At 37.0% G+C, this 21,521-nt stretch overlaps 1 protein-coding gene across 8 annotated transcripts; it reads left to right on the top strand.

Annotated features, from left to right (window-relative positions):
- The first annotated feature begins 2,382 nt into the window (after positions 1–2,382).
- LOC127425071 (cytoplasmic dynein 1 light intermediate chain 1-like) lies at positions 2,383–20,605 on the top strand. Of its 8 annotated transcripts, none has more exons than XM_051670705.1 (14): positions 2,383–2,505; positions 3,781–3,897; positions 4,211–4,337; positions 5,387–5,617; positions 5,837–5,997; positions 7,384–7,477; positions 8,487–8,622; positions 8,860–8,971; positions 9,077–9,136; positions 9,437–9,481; positions 10,932–11,052; positions 13,383–13,514; positions 13,804–13,833; positions 18,578–20,605. In XM_051670705.1, exons 3-14 carry the CDS (start codon positions 4,280–4,282, stop codon positions 18,691–18,693), a joined length of 1,296 nt encoding a protein of 431 aa, XP_051526665.1. In that variant the 5' UTR covers positions 2,383–2,505; positions 3,781–3,897; positions 4,211–4,279; the 3' UTR covers positions 18,694–20,605. The 8 variants fall into 8 exon arrangements, with proteins under 8 accessions (XP_051526665.1, XP_051526663.1, XP_051526658.1 ...); XM_051670698.1 differs by lacking the exon at positions 4,211–4,337 and adding an exon at positions 2,733–2,806 and having other exon boundaries at positions 2,389–2,505; XM_051670700.1 differs by lacking the exon at positions 4,211–4,337 and adding an exon at positions 2,733–2,806 and having other exon boundaries at positions 2,393–2,505; positions 10,932–11,022.
- Positions 20,606–21,521: the final 916 nt, after the last annotated feature.

Below are 21,521 nucleotides of genomic sequence, written 5' to 3'. Positions count from 1 at the left end.
TTTGTTCTGTGTGTATATTTAGATATCTCTTAGGAATTCTCGTGATTAGGGCTATGATTGTGGTTCACAGTGGTATCTATAATTCTGTTCTATTCTATTCTACTCTATTCTGGTGTCCTGAACTTTGATTCAAGCTGTGATTGTGGCTTGCAGTGGATCCTAATATTTTATTCTATTCTATTCTGATTTCCTGAGCTTTGATTCAGGCAGTGATTGCGGCTCCCATTGGTATCTATAATTCTGTTCTATTATACTCTATTCTATTCTGATATCCTGAGCTTTGATTCAGGCTGTGATTACAGCTTGCAGTGGTGTCTATAATTCTATTCTATTCTATTCTGATTTCCTGAGCTTTGATTCAGGCGGTGACTGCGCTCCCATTGGTACCTATAATTCTATTCTATTATACTTTATTCTATTCTATTCTGATATCATGAGCTTGATTCAGGCTGTGATTGCGGCACACAGTTGTATCTATAATTCTATTCTATTCTGTTGTAATATCCTGAGCTTTGATTAGGGCTTGATTGTGGCTTGCAGTGTTATCTATAATTCTATTCTATTTGGATATCCTGAGCTTTGATTCAGGCTGTGATTGCGGCTTGCAGTGGTGTCTATAATTCTATTCTATTCTGCTATCATGAGCTTTGATTCAGGCTGTGATTACAGCTCGCAGTGGTGTCTTTAATTCTATTCTATTATACTCTATTCTATTCTGATATCATGAGCTTTGATTTAGGCTGTGATTGTGGCATGCATGTGATATCTATAATTCTATTATATTCTATTGTAATATCCTGAGCTTTGATTAGGGCTTGATTGTGGCTCGCAGTGGTATCTATAATTCTATTCTATTCTGATATCCTGCTATCTATAATTCTATTCTATTCAATTCTATTCTGATATCCTGAGCTTTGATCCAGACTGTGATTGTGGCTCACAGTGGTATCTATAATTCTATTCTATTCTGATATCCTGCTATCTATAATTCTATTCTATTCTATTCTGATATCCTGAGCTTTGATTAAGACTGTGATTGCGGCTCGCAGTGGTATCTATAATTCTATTCTATTCTGATATCCTGTTATTTATAATTCTATTCTATTCTGATATCCTGCTATCTATAATTCTATTCTATTGTATTCTGATATCCTGGGCTTTGATTCAGACTGTGATTGCGGCTCGCAGTGGTATCTATAATTCTATTCTATTCTGATATCCTACTATCTATAATTCTATTCTATTCTATTCTGATATCCTGAGCTTTGATTCAGACTGTGATTGCAGCTCGCAGTGGTATCTATAATTCTATTCTATTCTATTCTGATATCCTGAGCTTTGATTCAGACTGTGATTGTGGCTCGCAGTGGTATCTATAATTCTATTCTATTCTAATATCCTGTTATCTATAATTCAATTCTATTCTGATATCCTGAGCTTTGATTCAGACTGTGATTGTGGTTTGCAGTGGTATCTATAATTCTATTCTATTCTGATATCCTGCTATCTATAATTCTATTCTATTCTGATATCCTGAGCTTTGATTCAGACTGTGATTGCGGCTCGCAGTGCAATCTATAATTCTATTCTATTCTGATATCCTGCTATCTGCAATTCTATTCTATTCTATTCTATTCTGATATCCTGAGCTTTGATTCAGACTGTGATTGCGGCTCGCAGTGGTATCTATAATTCTATTCTATTCTGATATCCTGTTATCTATAATTCTATTCTATTCTGATATCCTGCTATCTATAATTCTATTCTATTCTATTCTGATATCCTGAGCTTTGATTCAGACTGTGATTGCGGCTCGCAGTGGTATCTATAATTCTATTCTATTCTGATATCCTGTTATCTATAATTCTATTCTATTCTGATATCCTGCTATCTATAATTCTATTCTATTCTATTCTGATATCCTGAGCTTTGATTCAGACTGTGATTGCGGCTCGCAGTGGTATCTATAATTCTATTCTATTCTGATATCCTGCTATCTGTAATTCTATTCTATTCTATTCTATTCTGATATCCTGAGCTTTGATTCCGACTGTGATTGCGGCTTGCAGTGGTATCTATAATTCTATTCTATTCTGATATCCTGTTATCTATAATTCTATTCTATTCTGATATCCTGCTATCTATAATTCTATTCTATTCTATTCTGATATCCTGAGCTTTGATTCAGACTGTGATTGCGGCTCGCAGTGGTATCTATAATTCTATTCTATTCTGATATCCTGCTATCTATAATTCTATTCTATTCTATTCTGATATCCTTAGCTTTGATTCAGACTGTGATTGCGGCTCGCAGTGGTCCACGCCCAGGCTGAAAAGCAGCGCTCTGTCTCTGTGCGAAACATCCGGGGCTCATTCAGGGGTGTTACTCAAGCCTGCGAAGATGGCGACTACGAGCAGAAATACACTCCTATCGGTTAGCACAAATGTAAATAACAGCACTTCCGAAAGCCAAAACCCCGATGAGGATGACGGACAGAATTTATGGTAGGCCAAACCGGTTCTTTTATGCCCCCATTAAATCCCGGATTCATGTGCATAACATGCCTTTAGGTGTCCCAGAGCCGCATGTGACAGTTAGCCGCTAACTTGCAAATTACACCAGCCGGGCAGGTACACACAGGCCAGCCTGAATTAATGATGGCAATGATGCTTATTCTGTAAACCCATGTGATATTAACAGCTAACCCCACTCGGTTTCCTCCTTTGTTCAGGTCGTCAATATTGAGTGAGGTATCTACGCGTTCCCGATCAAAATTGCCGTCAGGAAAGAATGTGGTGGTTATGGGTGGGTGTTTCTTTCCTCTCACATTTAATGTCTCTTGTGATGGGTGTATCCTCCTCATCTGCATCCAGTGACTCGTTAATATTAAATAACGTGTAGCGTAAGAGGAATGCAGGGGATTGCATGACCATATTTCATAGTAAAAGCGTCAATGTGTGCACTGATGTGATTGTTATTGAGAGCTCGGCTGAGCGCACGTCATTGTCTCCAGTCATCATCATCAGACACAGTGCGCAAGACACACCAGTGTTTGTTGCGGGAATTTAGTTTTTCAATCATCGGCCATTTGTTCAGTTTCAAAGCTTTGTATGTAGTTGAGACTGTCGGGTTTGGTGAATGCAGATAATCCGCACTCTCAGACATAGGCTGTTTCTCAAAACCTAGTGAGCTGCCTACCTAGACCGCATGTTTGCCCAGGAACAAAATCCTGCCTATGATGTGTAAAAATGCTCCCACGATGTCAAACAGGGGGTTTCTAGGGGCTTATGCAGTAAAATGCTATCTAGGTAGACAGCTGACTAGGTTTTGAGCCACAGCCACTGATTGGCTCATTATTGCTGATTCAATGGAAATGCTTTTTACTCATCATAGTGTCAGAAATGACAAACTGTCATGCAAACTCTGTTGGATGTTGTTTTTATCTATTAAATAATTTAGTAGTAATTCAGAGATACAGTCTCTATGTTTCTATGTTTTTCAGTATAGGTAAGCAAAATGTCTCTCATTCAAAGCTGTTAAATATATAGGCTTTTATGAAATAGCCATTGAATACTTTAAATAATGGCAAACATTTTTAAATGATAGCAGTTAAGGCTTTAGTTAAAAGCACTGTAACATGTATGATTCACATTGCTTGTTTTTTATTTGTATTTCTCTGTTTATTATAAGAATGTGCAAGAAAAGTACTGTTTATCTTCTATATTAAATGTTTTTAATGTTTGTCTGATTATGTATGTAAACGCTGACTTGTTTAACAGGTGAGGTGGGGTCTGGGAAGACCACCCTCGTGGCCAGACTACAGGGTGTGGAGGAGTATATGAAGGGGCGGGGCTTAGAGTACCTGTATTTCAGTCTTCATGATGACGACATTGATGGTAAGAATTAAAAGCCAGTTAAAAAATTGGTTGTGTCCTTTATTGAAATATGGAAATGTATGTTGTAATTCTCATTAGAATAAATGCTATAACTGGGCACAGTTGAACATAATTGAGTTAAGTTCAGATCTAAAAGTTTTGTTGTGTAATTTGCATGTGATTCCTTTTTGACGTACCATTAGGCATGTTTTGTTTCTGCCTATATGAAGTATAAATACTGTTACTGTTTTAACCTCATGTGACCCTGCGTCCTTCTACGCGGACATTGTGTTTTGGCTTCGCTATATGCAACGCATAATTTAAATTAATTTAGATTAATTCAGAAGACTCTGGGCTGTCAGTAAAGGGTTAAACATTCGTTGGAGTCATGTGACAAAACAACATGGTGCCGATCACAGCAGAGTTTGTCTTTGGGAGAAACGCCAACAAAACTACATCTGGTAAGAAACCTCAACCTAAGTTTTTACATTGAAACCTGTTTGAGTCAGTCTCTAGATTCATCCAATGTGCCATTTTTTTAAAATTTGGGCAATTTATCGCGAAACGGCACGCTGTTAAACACAATGACCACTATAGTGGACAATAGTGCTAGTTTTTCATTATAAATCTTATATTTATTGTGCATTTTAACATTGAGAAAAGGCTTTATATGGAGTTAGGATGAAAGTAAGGTGCATTTTGAACTGTTCTGAGACCAGTGCAGACAGACAACTCACTGGTGGTTTAGTCATTCACTAAATGGGGTGCAAGGGAGCATCCTATAGATTTCCTATGCAGCTAAGTGCATTCACTCCTAAAATTCGACCAAAAGTTCAGTTTTTGGCTGCAGATCATGATTAGACCAATCAACATGGTTGACAGACATGGAACAATGGTAATCAGTACTTAGAGTCTGAATTTATAATGTATAATTTTATTTTAACATGGTTGGCAGTGATTGTATGATTCTGGCCATTACTTTGAATCAGAATAAATTATGCTCATTTCTGATTAGAAAAATGCTTCAGCACTGGCTATTACTTGTTTGTTTGACTGTGCAAAGAGAGAACATTGATATTTTATGGCCAAAGTAGAAAAAAATATTGTTAAATAAAAGTCAAATCATTTTTATTTGTATAGTTTTTTTATTTGTGTTTTTCAAAATACACATTGCTCCAAAGCAGCTTTACAGAAAATCAACTGTGATGTCTATAACATCTCAAAAACATGAATAACCAACACTCCTGGAAACATAATAAGCAATTTGAGAAAAAAAAAAAAAACTGTCCTGCTGTCCAAATATGTGGACATACATTTTTAGGATTTGTTTTTTTGCATGTTTATTGGGTACAGTTATTAATTACGAATCAAAAAGGGACATGGAAAATGCACACAGCATTCACGCTTGGGTCTCAGGAGGTTAAAAATATTTGTTTTGCCTAATGACAAACTAAGGGCGTGCAACATCCAATGATAGTACTGTTAACCAGCCTTTGCTGTGTTTTGGCAGATCATGCACGATGTAATGCATGGGTTCTGGATGGAGACCTGTATCACAAAGGCCTGCAGAAGTTCGCTCTGTCCACGGAGAACCTGGCGGACTCTCTGATCCTATTCGTGGTGGATCTGTCCCGGCCATGGCTAGCCCTTGATTCGCTGCAGAAATGGGGCAGCGTGGTGAGGGATTATCTAGACAAGCTCAGAGTGCCTCCTGAAACCATGAGAGAGCTGGAGCATAGATGTGAGTAGTGTCTTTGTATGTGTCTTTCGATTGGTGATGGTGTGTGTGTTTGCATGCTAATTCCCCTATAGGAATAATCTAGTGTGGTGATGCATTTTGATCTCTGAGAGTCCTAAAGATCGCTGCAGGCTTTGCTAAATTACATATCTTGTATGTGCATAAATGAATTTTGCAGTTCATTGAATGTGTGACGCTGAATGTGACTGTGTGTCTATGCAGTGGTCAAGGAGTTCCAGGAGTATGTGGAACCAGGAAGTGACCTTGATGGTGTGCCCCAGAGAAGGAATCCAGAATCAGAGGAAGAGAGCATCCTGCTGCCACTGGGGGACAACACACTTACACACAACCTGGGCCTGCCTATAGTGGTGGTCTGCACTAAGGTATACCTGCTGCCTCAAGTAACATTAAAGGCCCCATGACTTATATTTGTTGATGTATTTCCTATTGAAACAGAATGTTTGGGCGGGACATATTGAAAGGCTTGTTCTTTTCTTTACATTAAATGGATAGTTCATCCAATAATGAAAATTCTCTCTTCATTTACTCACCCTCATGCCACCCCAGATGTGTATGCATTTCTTTCTAATGCTGAACACAAACAAAGATTGTTAGAAAATCTCGGTTCTGTAGATCCATACAATTCAAGTAAACTGTGACCGAAAATATTAAGCTCCAAAAATCACAAAGGCAGCATAAAAACAATACATATGACTCCAGTGGTTAAATCCATATCTTCAGAACTGATATGATAGGTGTGGGTAAGAAAGAGATCTTTAGTTAAGTCCTTTTTTCTATAATTTCTCCTCCCTGCACAGTAGGTGGCGGTATGCACGAAGAATGTGAATTGCCTAAAACAAAAGAAGAATGTGAAAATGGAAATTGATTGTAAAAAAAAAAAGAACTTAAATATGAATCTGTTTCTTAACCACACTTATCATATCACTTCTGAAGACATGGATTTGGCCACTGGACTCATATGAATTCCTTTTACTCTGCCTTTACATGCTTTTAGGACCTTCAAAGTTCTGGCCACCATTATCTTACAGTGTATGGACCTGCTGAGCTTAGATATTCTTCTAAAAATATTTCTTTGTATTGAGCAGAAGAAAGAAATTCATACACATCTGGTATGGTATGAGTAAAAGTAAATGATGAGAGAATTTACATTTTTGGGTGAACTATCTCTTTAAGCTATGTCACAGCCATGAACCATGATTTGCTGCTTGCTAGTTGGTTGTAGGTGGTATTAGGGGGCTGGACATTCTCATTCTAGAGAGCATTTGAATGGACAGTAATCTATGTAGTGCATCAATATTTTAGGTCGGAGGAGAGACTGTACATTTTAAATGCGTATATCTAAGGTTAATTTAGTGTACTTTTGGGAGTACAGTAGCATATAGATGGCTTCAAAGCTAAAAGACATTAATTCAAAGCCATATAACTCCAATTCTGATTTCATGTGGTCTTTTAAAGATTAATGTTTCATATTCTGCAACTAGCAGGCTGTTTATTGTGCTACACCATCACTATAATGCATTCATACTGCTCTGAAAGATTCCTGAGGTTCAGCTGGTGCTGTTTTAAGATTGTGATTTTATATTTGTGCATATTCTGTGCAAATATGATAAGCTTGGCATTTCTTATTGTCATTTACCAAGTTGGTTTTGCTTTTACTAAAAGGCCCAAATATATAAAGTTACTAAGCAAGCATGGAATTGTATATTAGTGGAGTCTGCCTTTTCATAATTATTTCTCTCTCTCTGTAGTGTGATGCTATCAGCACTCTTGAGAAGGAGCATGATTATAAAGACGAGCACTTAGACTTCATCCAGTCTCACATTCGACACTTCTGCCTGCAGTGTATCCTTAACCGGCACCACATCCAAACAAGAGCTGTAATGACACTTATATTTTTGATGTTTATATTTGCTCATACTTTTAAGTGTCAGCAATGTAGTGTATTGTCTTTTTTTTTTTTTTTATCTGAAGACAATAGCAGGGCTTGCTCTAGCAGAAGAACTGCATCTTAGACCCTGTTTCCACCTGGTATTAAGATGCGTCTTGGGTGATCCGATCACATATGGTCAAGTGAGACACATCGCTGTTTACACCTGGTCATTTAAATGCATCTCCTGTGACCACTTGTGTTCGGATTTGGAGGGGAGGTTCTCTGTTTTATGAGGACATACATCAATCACCATGTCAGGGTGTTACTGCATGATAATAAATCGAACAAAGTCAGAAAAGACAAGAACGGTGCACAGTTTCTCCCAGATGTGGTTGAAATTTTATCTAAGCATAAATGCAACATGTCAAGCAGAATTATCCATTATTCTAGTGGATTACCTGTATTAAGGGAGCTTCAGGTGTTCGTGCTTCTCAACTGTGTTTATTTCAGACACACTAAAGAAGATCCATGAAGCTCTCGTTATTGTGTATGTATCCGCTTTTTAAAATTTTCTGATCGGACAGTTATTTCCTTTTAAAGCCGCTCGTAAATGGCAACGTTTAAACTCTTGTTTAAGCGTAGCGGTTGATTGACAGGTGAGGGCGGCGATTCACTGCTGCCAGGACACATACAGGATGGATTAGCAGTTACACCTCAAGTGCGATCTGGTCACATGCATTTTTGACCACATTCGTATGTGGTTTTTGTAATTTGATCACAAAACATTTTAGACCCCGTTTAGACCTGTATTTAGGGCTGACCACATGTGATCGGATCACCTGAAACGCATCATAATACCAGGTGGAAACGGGGTTTTAATGTCTTGTTTAACATTGGAAAGCAGTAACATGAGTAAATGGAGCTCAGATATTCCTGCTTATATGTAGCCTCATCTTGTTCTCCTTTACAAGTGACCTTCAGATGGGGCAGCATTACTCTACACATCTATGAAGGAGAACAAAAATCTAGACTTGTTATATAAATACCTCGTTCACAGGTTATACGGCTTTCCCTTTAACATCCCAGCTCAGGTGGTGGAGAAAGACTCGGTGTTTATGTAAGTGTTTGGGTGGCGAGCCGCAGATGCAGCCTCTAGCTTTTTTATTTAAATTATTTATTTAAATTATTATTATTATTTATTTCTTTTTTTCATTTTTCCTTAAGAACAAATTGTGGAAGGTTTTTTCATGCACTACTTCATAACATTAAAATGCAAATTTCATACTGTGCATAAAATTGCTAAAATGTAGAAGTAAAACCAGGTGTACACATATGTTGTGCGTTTCGCTTTCAGTCCATCAGGATGGGACAATGAAAAAAAGATTGCCATTCTGCATGAAAATTTCCAGACAGTAAAAGCAGATGACAACTTTGAAGATGTAATAGTGAAACCTCCGGTTAGAAAGGTACGGTTTCACTCTTAATTCACTCAGATGGCCTTTGCCAATGGATTTGCAATTTCCAGAGTCTCTTTTACCCTACAGTTACTCGTTTCTGCCATTTCTTTCCAGTTTGTACATGAGAAAGAAGTTCAAGCTGAAGATGACCAAGTATTTCTAGTAAAGTTGCAGGTAACGGCTTTATATATGCACAATATCAAATGATTTCAAATGATATCCAGCATGCCGAGGTGGTATGTTGTTTTGTGTTAAGAAAATAACTGGTGGGACACTAGGCATAGATTGTTCTTATTATACTAATAGTTTTTGATTGAACTCTATGTGGGATAAATTGAGATTCATTGAGAATGCAGCTCAATATTGTCAAGTAACCAGAGGAGTTTTGTTGGTTGAGCATGAATTATGCAGGTCAAATTAATCATTACTGAATAATAAATATATAAACAATGAATTATTTTTTTCCTGTATCAGTCTCTGTTAGCTAAACAGCCACCAGTCACTGCAGGAAGACCAGTGGTAAGTATTTTACATATTCTACATTAAGATTTTAACATGGTACTCTGTATTGAATTTATGTTTTTGTGTTTTCTTTCCTGCTGTGAGATATTTAAATTTAAATATATTAATGTAGAAGACAATTTTTATTCAAAGCGACTTACAAACAAGCACAAATATAGACACTAGCGTGACAACATATCATATCACATAAGAACATTTCCTTGTCCTATGGATGAATGTGTACCAGGGTTCCCACAGTCATGAAAAACCAGGAAATATCAAGCAATTTTACATTTGTTTTCCAGGTCTGGAAATAAAAAAAAATTAAATTAATGGAAAAGTCCATTTTCAGTGCTCTAAAATGTTTAGTGATCTAGATATTGTTTATATATATATATATATATATATACTAAAATGTGCTTGCAAGCCAGAGTAATGTCTGATTTGTCAGTGAATCTTTCTTTTTAATGTTTTTTTTAAAAAAATTTTAATTTATTTATTTTTTGAGTCAGTGCTTTTGAATTAATTAGTTGAAACCGTTAATAATAATAATTTTTTTAAACACCTGAAAACGCCTGGAAAGGTTATGGAAATTAATACGTCAAAAAGGTTGGGAGGCTACAAGCTACTTTAATTAGAAGAACAGCAGAATTCAACTTAACATTTCAGTACAAAAAGAAGACTCGGTGACCCATTTATTTGCATAAACCATCCAAACGAACCGATTCTCTAAAATGAATTGGATATCTCTACAGAAAGAGGACAGTTTAGGATAACACATTTAATTAATACATTGACTGACTTGACAAGTTAATCTCAATCAACAGCATTTGTGGCATAAACTTGATTACCACAAAAACTGATGTGGACTCATTTCTCCTTTTCTTTAAAAAAAACTAAAAATCGAGGTTACCGTGAGGCACTAACAATGAAAGTGAATTGGGCCAATTTTTGCAGAGTTTAAACAGAAATGTGAAGCTTATAATTTTATAAAAGCACTTACATTAATTCTTCTGTTTTAAAAACCAACTTGCCTCACTGTTACCCAATTTTTGGCTTTTTTCTTTTAAAGAAAACATTTACATTTACATTTACATTTATGCATTTGGCAGACGCTTTTATACAAAGCGACTTACAGCGCACTTATTAAAGGGACAATTCCCCCGGAGTAACCTGGAGTTAAGTGCCTTGCTCAAGGACACAATGGTGGTGGCTGTGGGGATCGAACCAGCAACCTGATTATCCAGTTATGTGCTTTAGCCCACTATGCCATCACCACACCAGAAAATGAGGGATGAATCAAAATTCATTTTTGTGGTAATCAACATTGTGCCAAAATTGCTATTGATTGAGCTTAACTTGTATTGAACCTGGAATCTTCCTTTAACGGACAAGCTACTGAAAACAACTAAATAAATAACAAATAAAAATAAAAAAGCAGTACATATTTTTTGTTTGTGTTTAACAGGACCCAACAAACAGAGCTCCCACTGGCTCCCCGAGGACGACCAATCGCTCTGCAGCAGCAAACGTGGCTAACGTCATGCCCATGCAATCAGGTACCAAGAAGATTGATCCCAACATGAAAGGTGTGTATGCAAGAAACATATTTAGGATGCATGCCTCTGTCTCCTCTCCACCTTTCTCTGGGTTTGTTCCAAAACCTAGTTTGCTGCCTCATTACCTTAGCATCCTAACAGAGATGGAACCTTACAAGTGACTGATTTAGAACACTGTCTACAAAGGCAGCAACTTTGTGCGCCTTAAACAGCGCTTTGAATGGGAAACTTGATTCTTAATTGATTCTAAGAATCTGAAGTTAGCATGTTGCTAAGCTAACTTTCAGCCTGTCAGGCAAAATGTGTGGCACCTTGGAACCTTTTTGGAATTAGCGTGATGCCCAAATAAGCATAAAAACATAGCACACACAAATACTGCCAATTTTTAATTAGAGTGAACTGTTTTTATCCCTAGGTTTGCCATTGAATGAATTTAATTAGTATATTTAAAATTAACATTTCTCTTGCCTCATTCACCATCTAGGAATGAGTTTTTCACTGAGCCAATCGTAATGGTTTCTGGGATTGCCTTCTCCATAAGGGATACATGCAAAGCTGCACTAGAATTTGGCTAAAACGAGGTATCTTAGGAGGCAACATAATTATATTTCCTTTTGGAACCGTCTTCGTGTTGGGCGTGCATTAAAATGCTTTCTCCATAGGCAGCTCACTAGGTTTTGGAACAGAGCTTCTCTCTCATTCCTTTTTCTCTTCTTGGCTGCATCTATAGCTTTCCAACTTTTGGAAGCAACAGTATTGGGATCACACCTTTCTACTTCCTGGGGATTTATTTCTCCAACTCTCTAGATCTGGTTTCCTGGTTTTCATCACCCACTCATCTTAGTGACAATGCAACATTTGACTTTCAACACGAGATCCCATCCTCTTTCGTTTGGCAATGTTTGTGCACCTGGATGTAGGGGGAAATGTTGATAATGAATAAAATTTTAGTGTGTTCAGTGACTGTATTAGGATCTCAGATCATATGAAAATTGCTGCCCATGTATGAAGAGGATTAGGAGAGCTTGTTGGTATTAGGTCTGCTTTGGCTTTTTTCATTGCTGTCCACATGAATTTCCCCCTCAGACTTTTAATCTCGATTTTCAGCATGATTTTAATTCCACTTTAGAGTTTAGTAGATTACCATTTGAGCTGATCTTAGACCTGTTTTGATTTTCTTTTTAAAAGAATCTACAGGTTCAATACAAGTTAAGCTCGATTTACAGCATTTGTGGCATAATGTTAATTACCACAAAAAATTATTTCGTCTCATGCCTCGTTTTATAAATATTTATAAAAAGCAACTTAGAATGAAAGTGAATGGGGCTAACCCATAAATGTTAAAATGTACACTTTTTTTGAAAGTATATCCACAAGATGCAAATATTATGTGTTAACTAGTTACAGATGCACCGATATGGAAATGTTTGGCCGATACTGATTTTAACAAAAAACCTGTTGGACAATTACAATATTTTGCAACTGTTTTACTTAGAAATTATACTTTAATTACAAAGAAGTACAAAAGCTTTTTTACTGTTTTAACAATAAATAATTTTCATTGAACATAAACTGGATATGTTGAACACATGACAGGCCAAAAGTTTAAAGAGAGCCACAATGAAAGATAAACAGAATATTAATAAGATGAAAGATGAAAAAAATAACTAAATATGATAACATAATTGGTGATTTTTATTTTTATTCTGTACTTTTAAAACATTTTTGCACTTCTGTTTTTGCAGTTCAAAACAATAGAACTTGTACAGTATGTACTGTATATAATAGAGCAGTTTAAATTCATATCATGCATATGTTGGGCAATTCCACGGAAATGTCAACCACATCATGTAAAAAAAAAAATAATAATTTAAGCAAAGGAACAAAACCTTTTTAAATTCTGTATCATAGTGGTATAATGATAATGCCGTCCAGAACACTAGAGGGTGCCACTTGCTCACACAGTGCTGACTGAAGCACTGATTGCAGACTATATTTTAAAACAGCCTTTTCAAATGTAATAACCGTGCAAGAACATACTGCGAATCTTGATTCAATCAATCATGCAGCATTAGTTTACACAGATAAGGTTAGTAAGCGATTCTATCACACTAAAATCATGTTGTTTAAGTCTTATGGCTATACTTTTTAAACAGTATGTATTTTAATATTTATGGACTGACCCCATTCACTTCCATTGTAAGTGCCTCACTGTAACTGTGATGCTTGCTATTTTTATTATAATTATATCATTCCTTTAACACTATGGTTGGGTAGGGAAGGCTGGTCATAGGTCAGTATCTGCTGGAGCCTCGGGCATTATTATTGTACTGATTACTATTGTTTTCCTCTTGTGGCAGGAGGTCAAACCAGTGAGGGTGTACTCGCTAACTTCTTCAACAGTCTGCTGACTAAGAAAGCGGGCTCGCCTGGCCCGGGCAGCCAGCCCACGGGGGGAGGGAGCAACACACCAGGAACAGTCCGCAAGTCAGGTGAGAGATTCTCATTGAAACTCTCATATACTTCTTCATTCATGTGTGTAATCCGTCACCTCGTAAATGTGGTGTGTTTGAAGTGTTTTCACTAATGGCTTAAAGGGATAGTTCACCCAAAAATAAACATTTAGTCATCATAGTCTTAGTAAGTTACTCTTGATAGTCTCAGTCACCATTCACTTTTATTGCACTGTTTTCTTTTTTTTTTTTTTCATACAAAGAAAGTGAATGGTGACTTAGGCTGACATTCTGTCTAATGTCTCCTTTTGTGTTTCATGGAAAAAAGAGAGTCAAACAGGTTTGGAACAACAAGAGGGTGAGTAAATGATGACTGAATTTTCATTTTTATGTGAACTATCCTTTAAGTTTTGTATAAACAGACTTCCAATATAGCTACAGGTACTGAATATGTAATTAAACTCTGATATATATTACAACCTGTAATCAGTTAGATTCAGACCTTTTTTTTTTTTTTTTTTTTTAAGATTCTCCACCCATTTTCAACATTGTGAAAGCAGTAATGTGACAAAGTCAACATTTGAAAACACACTACTTCTGTGGACTGTGCTCTGTATGAACAGAAACAGTGTCACTCAGTTTTCCTACAAAAAAAGCAAAAAGCCCCCTAAAATACAGTGAATATGTTTCCATTGAGTGTTTTTGTCTTGACAAACTGTCTTAAAATAGAATTAAAATATCCACAAAGGAAGACTCACATCTTATGAATCATAGACCTCAGAAAGAGTTAGGCAATGTTGACACAGAAGCTTGATGTTGAAAATGTTGGAACACATCTATAAATCAGAAGACACAAGACAACTTTTTGTCTCTTTTATTAATGTTATATGTGTGAGGTCACTTAAGTTTGTCCCCTGTTCTCCCTTTTTGCTTGTCGTTATATTGTTTTCATCATCCCCGTTCTCCTCCACCTTTATCCTCCCATCCCAGAACTTTGACATCAGCGATGGTAAAATAAACATATTTAATTAAATTCTTCATTGCATGTGCAGCTAAAACCTCAACCCTGCGTATCTTTCAAGCTGACATGCTCTCACCCTGATTGTACACACAATGCATATCAGATTACTTAGTAATAATAACCCAGTAATCTAACAGATAACTCGACTGAGAGAATCAAGTTACATGCAAACATGTGAACTTTAAAAACGTACAATTACAATTTTGTATTGATGTGGGTAAAAATGAGAAAACGTAGTGTGTGGGCTGAATTACTCAAAGTAACATCTTGTGTTAAAATATTTACCAAGGGTTTCTACAGTAAGTCTACATATTTAAAATTCAGCTTGCACACTCTAAAACTAACACAACAGGTGCGGTGGTCAAATCCATTACTGATTTGCTGATTTTAGCTACTTTTTTTTTCTTTCATATTGTTTTGCATCTTCATTTGTTTTTAAACCCATAATGCAGCTTGATTTTATGGGAGTGTATTAAAGGTAAAGTACCTCATTGGCCACAGTGACCTCTCGCAGTCCTCACCCTATGCCCTCATATTCTTTTTGTGACCATATGTGAGTGTGTATATGTCTACTTCAATTTTTTTACACTTTGTATGTATGAATGAGTGTGAGTGAGCAACATTTCTGCTTATGAGTCGTGTCAATTTCTGCATCAGTAGTCAGTGTGTAACCCCTTTAAAACTGTCTTCCATCACATGTGTGTTAGCCAGGGGGTGTTGGCCACGTTAAGGTGTGTGTTCATGCGACGCTTTCCCTCACTTGCATCCAATACATTTTCTTTAACCAGTGCTGCACTCCCTCTTTATAACCACTAACATCTACTGGCATTACCCTTTTTTTTTGGTAGCACACATACAGTAAATGTATATCATTGTCCTGCTTTATTTTACACTATCCTTGTTGTGGAAGGTCCAGTGTCTTCATCATGCATGGCATTCTCATATTTATGTTGCTGTGTGTCATGAGTTTCAAATTGCCCAGTTAATACAGCATGAAGTTCAATTAAAAAGCATTTGTTGGCTTTTATTTGTCATAATTTTCTTGTTACTGATTACGTGCATTGTGAATTGTACCTTTTAATGCTCCGAATGAGCAGATTGTTCACTGCACAATTTCCTGGCAAAATCCCTTAATTAGGAAGTTCTTAATGCATGGTTAGTGTAACTGTGTTCGCTGTATGTTCCTCATATTTTCCACAGCAGCTCATTACACATCAAGTTTAACACCCTGAATGTGCGATTCAATGTGCGTATGCAGATCCATTAACACTTTTCAAAGTCTTTCAACTCTATTCATTCCACCATTTGTATTTACTTTTTTCCTTCAATTTCTAAAATTATTTTTTAAATAATGCATAATTCCTGTTTCTGTAGATCTCTCTACCTAAAATTGCTGATTCGAAACATTCAGTACGTTTACATGCACTATAAAAGTTTGATTTCAGTTGGACTAAAACAACAATTTGTCTTTTTTTTTTTCTCATGTAAATGCTTTAGTCCGACTGAAATTGTACCACTTCAGTCAAACTAACAGACCTAGATAATTCGATTGTAGCTCTGCTTCATCCAGCATGTACAGTATACACGTTAATCGGACAACTGGTCTCCACATTTTGCACGTTCACCGAAAACACAGAGCTGATGTCCTTCCTCCAAATATTCAATTATGCATTGTCATGTATACTTGGCCAGCAGGGATTGAAAACGTTCCAAGGAATGAAAAACGAGCTAAATTTTTGGCAGAACGCAAGCGAAAACTGGAAGTCCCTTTCATTTGTTCCGGAGTGAAAACTTCATTTTTTTTATATGTTGGTAACCGGTTAATCTATTAACAATAATTTTTAAAAAACAAAACAAAGTATGGTTTATTACAGTAAATTTTACGGAATTACAACACTGCTTGTTGCACAAAAAAATCTATTCTCTCTTTTTAGTTGAACATGATAAGCACGTGCTTTGATTCTGCAGGAAACTGCTGCAGCACACATTTCTTTGCCATAAAGCACGTTGTGGGTTAGGGCTGGGTATCAACTGGCACCTCACGATACATTTTGCGATAAATCATGATATTATAATTTGACTTAATTACGAATCAGTTTCAATTCCAATTCAGCTGGGTATATTTCAGTTATTTGCTGATGTCTGATGAAGAGCATGTAGCTGAAACATCATGTTTTTATCTCTTGGTGAGCTCATTAAATTGATTTGGAAGCAACAGTGTGTCAACATTGTTGTGTTTACATGATATGAATACACAAATAGTTTTATATAAATATAAATCGATACCAGTCGAACGCGAGCCTGTCAAAGTATACTCCATGTGACTGTGTGCACACACAGACGGTTGGCGCATGCATGCTACAACTGCTCTGAGACACCAGACTATTTCTCTTCAGGAGTTCAGACCCATAAAGATGTCTTTATAGTCCTTCAGACTCAAGTCAAACAAATGCAGGTATCTCCAGACCTCCTCACACACTCGCTCTTGACTTCCACTGTTGTTGTTTTTACCTTCATCTCCTGATGTTTAGCGGCGACTACATCTTCTAGCGCTTCTTCATGACAGCAATGGCTCAAATGTCAGCGTTGCCACCTTGTGGACCCACTGATTAGTGCAAATATTTCTATAAGCATTCTGTGCGTTCAAAATCGGGCTGCGCACATTCAGTGCTAGAGCACTTGGCTGATGACGAGATTTGCATCACATGTCTGACCGAAATAAACTTTGGGCTTTATTATTAGGTGAGATGCATTGATTTGATGCTGGCCTGTTCTGACCGAGAAGCAGATCTGTAATTAAACAAATAATTATTACACGTTTAAAATAATTTGGACCACATAAGATGACGTTTAGTACAAACATACCCAAACAGTGTGTGTATGCATGCAGGAGAGATACATTTTGGCTTTTAATTGATTTTAGATGGCCAGATGTGTTTTTGAAATATTTTGTAAAAAAAATTTGGGTATATTTAATATTAAGAATACATTTGAGCGGACTATATTTTATATAGGTTACTGCATACTTGGCTTATTATGATTTCTATGCTGATAATTTCCCCACATGGGGAACATTTTTTAATTGCTTATTATCCCTTATTGTGAGTGTTTAGTCCCTGTAGGCCAGACAGAGAAAGAATGTAGCTAGAATATGCTAGAAAACCAAGCTCCTTGTTGTTGTTTGTATTAATCATCTTTATGAGGTTCATATCTCATGTCGCGCTGTGTGTATGTGAATGAGGTAGAGACAGAGTTGTTGTTGGCAGTGCGTGAGAAGGCGGCACTTGTTAATGCAGAAATAATGCCATAAATCGGAAGATTTTTAAATGGAACCTATGATGACCATACACCCTCTTTTCACAGACATGTCCTCTTTTTCAAACCTTAAAGCATCCGGTCGGATTTCTAGATTCCCTAAATGTCCGGGATTTGATTGTTTGCATATTGAAGTGCACAACAAGAAACACAATGAAATCTAGCACATCATATTTGTGGATTCTCGCTCTCGCTCTCGCTCTCTCTGCGTGCTGTATGACTGTGTCTCTCTCTCTCTCTCTCACACACACGCACATACAGGACGTGTGCAGCAAGCGCTAGAGTCCAGTAACTTTACTATGTAAATGTGTGTGATTGTGTACTTTATTCGGGATTGCCATTGAAACCTAATGCCCATATGCTGACATTAGTGAGAAAGTGATTTACATTAAGTAAACACAGACTGTTCTTCCATTTTTGACTGTTGTTAGTGATATTATAGTCTGTTGCATCCGCATTGGAAGGACGCACTAAGCATAATGGGTAATTTCGCTGCCTGTGAAATAGGTGGTCTGCGCATGTAAACTCACTGAATGGCTTATTTGGGCTTTCCACATGCTCTACTAAATCGATCACAGACACATTCACATGCTAAAGTGTTGATTAAGTGTACATGTATTGCTGCTATTGCAAGCTGAAATGTCACTTACTTTAAAGCTTTGGTTAACACTGCTTCCAATTAACAAACATGTGTTTTTAACTGTGGTCAATGAAAAGCCACTGTACACATACTAATATACTCTGATTGTATCTTCGCCATTCACAGGCTCCAAGCTGGGGTTGACAGACGTCCAGGCTGAGCTGGACCGGATCTCCAACAAATCCGACCTAGACTCGGCTCCTAGTTCTACCACGCCTCCTGCTGAAAATGACGAATCCTGAAAAAGAGGCGGGTTTATTCACTGGCAAGCCCCTCCCCTTTTACACTCCGCTCTCTCCGCCCACCCTGAACCTGCCTCGCTTCAGCTGCCTCTCCTCTCTCTTACTCTTTCTCTTGATCTTGTTCAGATGGGGGGATTTATTCCTGTTTATTCCTTGTAAAGCCTGTGACTTAAAGCTGCATGTCGGGCAAATTATGATGCTATGTCTGTCTCCACACACACGCACATATGTACGGCGGATGGGTCCGTTAAACACCGAGACAGACTGAAGGTTGATGTAGAAATTAAGAACACTAGATCAGATCAGTTTTGGACACTAAAAGAGAGACTTAGAAAGGAAATGGAGATGTAGAGCCAAGTCAGAACTAGAAAGTAAGGGGTGTATGTGAACACTTTGTTAATGTGTATGCAAGTTAGATTCTTTTCCATGGTTTTGGTAGTGAATTATGTTCTTATGAGTAAAGAACCGTGTATGTCTACAGTGAATGTCACTTGGCTTCTCACAAACAAAGCCCATTTTTACTTCTCTAAATGTCTTAAGCCTCATCTGAACAAAAAATAATAGAACAATAAAGGGAAGCATCACATTTCAGTAATTGTAGCAACCAAAGGATATGATCGAACAATGTGTTGGATGTAGCCACTTTGTGTTGGTATTTTCATTAAAGATCGCCTTTATTATTCTTAAAGGGACAGTCTACCCAAAAATTAGAAACCATCATTTACTCACTCTCATGCTGTTCCAAACCCAAAAGCCTTTCTTTCTTCCATTGGACACAAAATAAGAGGTTAGGCATGATGTTGGGACTGACAGCCTCAGTCACCATTCACTTTCATTGTATGGAAAAAAGATGCATTGAAAGTGAATAGTGACTGAGGCTCACATTCTGCCTAACATTTCCTTTTGTGTTCCACAGAGAAAAGTTAAGTAGTACAGGTTTGAAACAACATGAATGTGAGTAAATAATAACAGAATCGTTTTTTTGTTTTGTTTTGTTTTTTCTGTGAACGATCCCATTATTATACACTCCTGCACTTCCCTATTCTTCAGTATATCAGGAACAGCTGAAGTTGCAGGAACAGCAACTACAGAACAAACTTAATGACATAATTTCAATACTTTATTTTCTAATATCTGTAACCCATTTTTTTTGCGGCTGAGAAATTGTCAACAGAGTCACCTAGTAAAAAGTCATCACCTGGGATCCGTTGAGTACAGTCAATTTAAATATCGTACTTTTACACAATAGTAATCTCTTACAATGCTGATTGTTGCAGAGTAGTTCAGTAAGTTGTGAGGAAACAACTGGACACAACATGTTGCAACACCACAGCAACGCACCAGAGAGTTTTTAGGCTTAGACATGGTTTATGAAGTCGTCTATCTAAGCTCAGACAAAAATCTTCAGCTATGAGCGTTTATCATTGAGATTATTGATGACGGTGTAAAAAAAACAAACCTCTTTGTCTGTTCATAATAACTTCTGAAAATTGGATGTATATGTGTATGTCTGTTCTCATCTCTCAACTACAGCCGGTTATGACACTGTTTATAAATGGATGCACTATAGATCATGTGAACAAGATCAGTATTACTGTCTTTTTATTGGTGTGTGTGGGTGGTTATGAGCTAAAAAAGTAAATTCAGCAGGAATCTAAGTGGAATTGTCTGTTTAGCGACTATAACGGCTAGAATTTAGTACTGGGAGGGGAGGGGTGGAGAGGCAGAGGTGGTCAGGGCAGGTGAGATCTGAGGTCACCCTCACCTGCTTGTACAGTCATCAACCAAACTACTTAGGAGGGGGAAGGGGAAATAAACATGCGCAAAAACGGTCCTGTAATTTCACAAGATGTAGTGATGTTTCTCTGAATCAGGTCTGTAATCATTCTATTAAAGTAGTATTTATTGGGAATGGGTGGTGTCTTTCAATGGTGTGGGTGGAGAGACAGGAAACCGACAAAGCCAGGTGGTGACACAGGAAGTGTGTGACATCAGGAAAAACTTATTTTCTTTTAAACTGTTTACTCATTCCAGAGATGAGTGCAACTCTTTTACTAATTGTACAGTTTTATTTCTTACTTTTTCATTTAAAGTTTACAAAAGGGTGTGATAAGTTAACATGAAAGATTAACAATAGTGCTGATACTTTTATGTGGTATGATCCAGATTTTGTGTAAATTGTGTCTTTGGACCTTAGAAGTCATGGTATACCATTTTGTTCCAGATAAATTTGTGAACATTCACATTACTAAAGCAACTATTTGGTTGCCCTTTATTTCCCCATCAGTGCTTTAAGTTCTTGGAAGCGGTGAGATATTTCAGAGTAATTCATAATCTTTTTAACCATCTACCACACAGTGGTTTTATATCTGTGGACCTGGAATAGAAATGACATTATTTTACGTAAATGGTTCAGGATGTTTACATTTATAGAGAATCACAAAATGGGCTGTGGACACTTTTACCTTTTGCAAAGTTAAGTATTTGCAAAAAGTAAAAAGTTTTAATATGCCAAAATACACAGAAAGCAAACACAACTTTAAACTTACCCACAGGTTGTGTGTGGCGAAAAGCAAAAAATGACAGCATCATACTACCAGCTAAAAGAAATGAGGCCAGAAAACCAAACACCTGAAACACAAACAACAGAGACCCTTACAATGTTATCAGTAGCCTAATTTCCATCCACTTTTCACGCTATTTTGTTATGGGCAAAGTGAAAATGCGTTAAAAAAAATTTGGGGGGAAATTTGCCGTCTTCTGAAAAATTGATGCGGTGTAATATCAGGGTTTACATACATGATACATTCCTGATATTCAATAGGCTA

The sequence above is a fragment of the Myxocyprinus asiaticus genome, chromosome 34 (genome assembly GCF_019703515.2).
Source record: "Myxocyprinus asiaticus isolate MX2 ecotype Aquarium Trade chromosome 34, UBuf_Myxa_2, whole genome shotgun sequence".
NCBI lineage: Eukaryota > Metazoa > Chordata > Actinopteri > Cypriniformes > Catostomidae > Myxocyprinus > Myxocyprinus asiaticus.
The sequence above is the reverse complement of the archived record's forward strand: the minus strand, read 5'-3'. Positions and strand labels throughout refer to the sequence as shown.

Bases quoted from the DNA above. Each gene is read 5' to 3' on its own strand.
- LOC127425071 (XM_051670698.1), top strand. From the start codon at position 2,402: ATGGCGACTACGAGCAGAAATACACTCCTATCGGTTAGCACAAATGTA. The intron at 2,506-2,732 runs GTAGGCCAAACC...TCCTTTGTTCAG, and splicing joins GATGACGGACAGAATTTATG to GTCGTCAATATTGAGTGAGG. The intron at 13,834-18,577 runs GTGAGTAAATGA...CGCCATTCACAG, and splicing joins AGGTTTGGAACAACAAGAGG to GCTCCAAGCTGGGGTTGACA.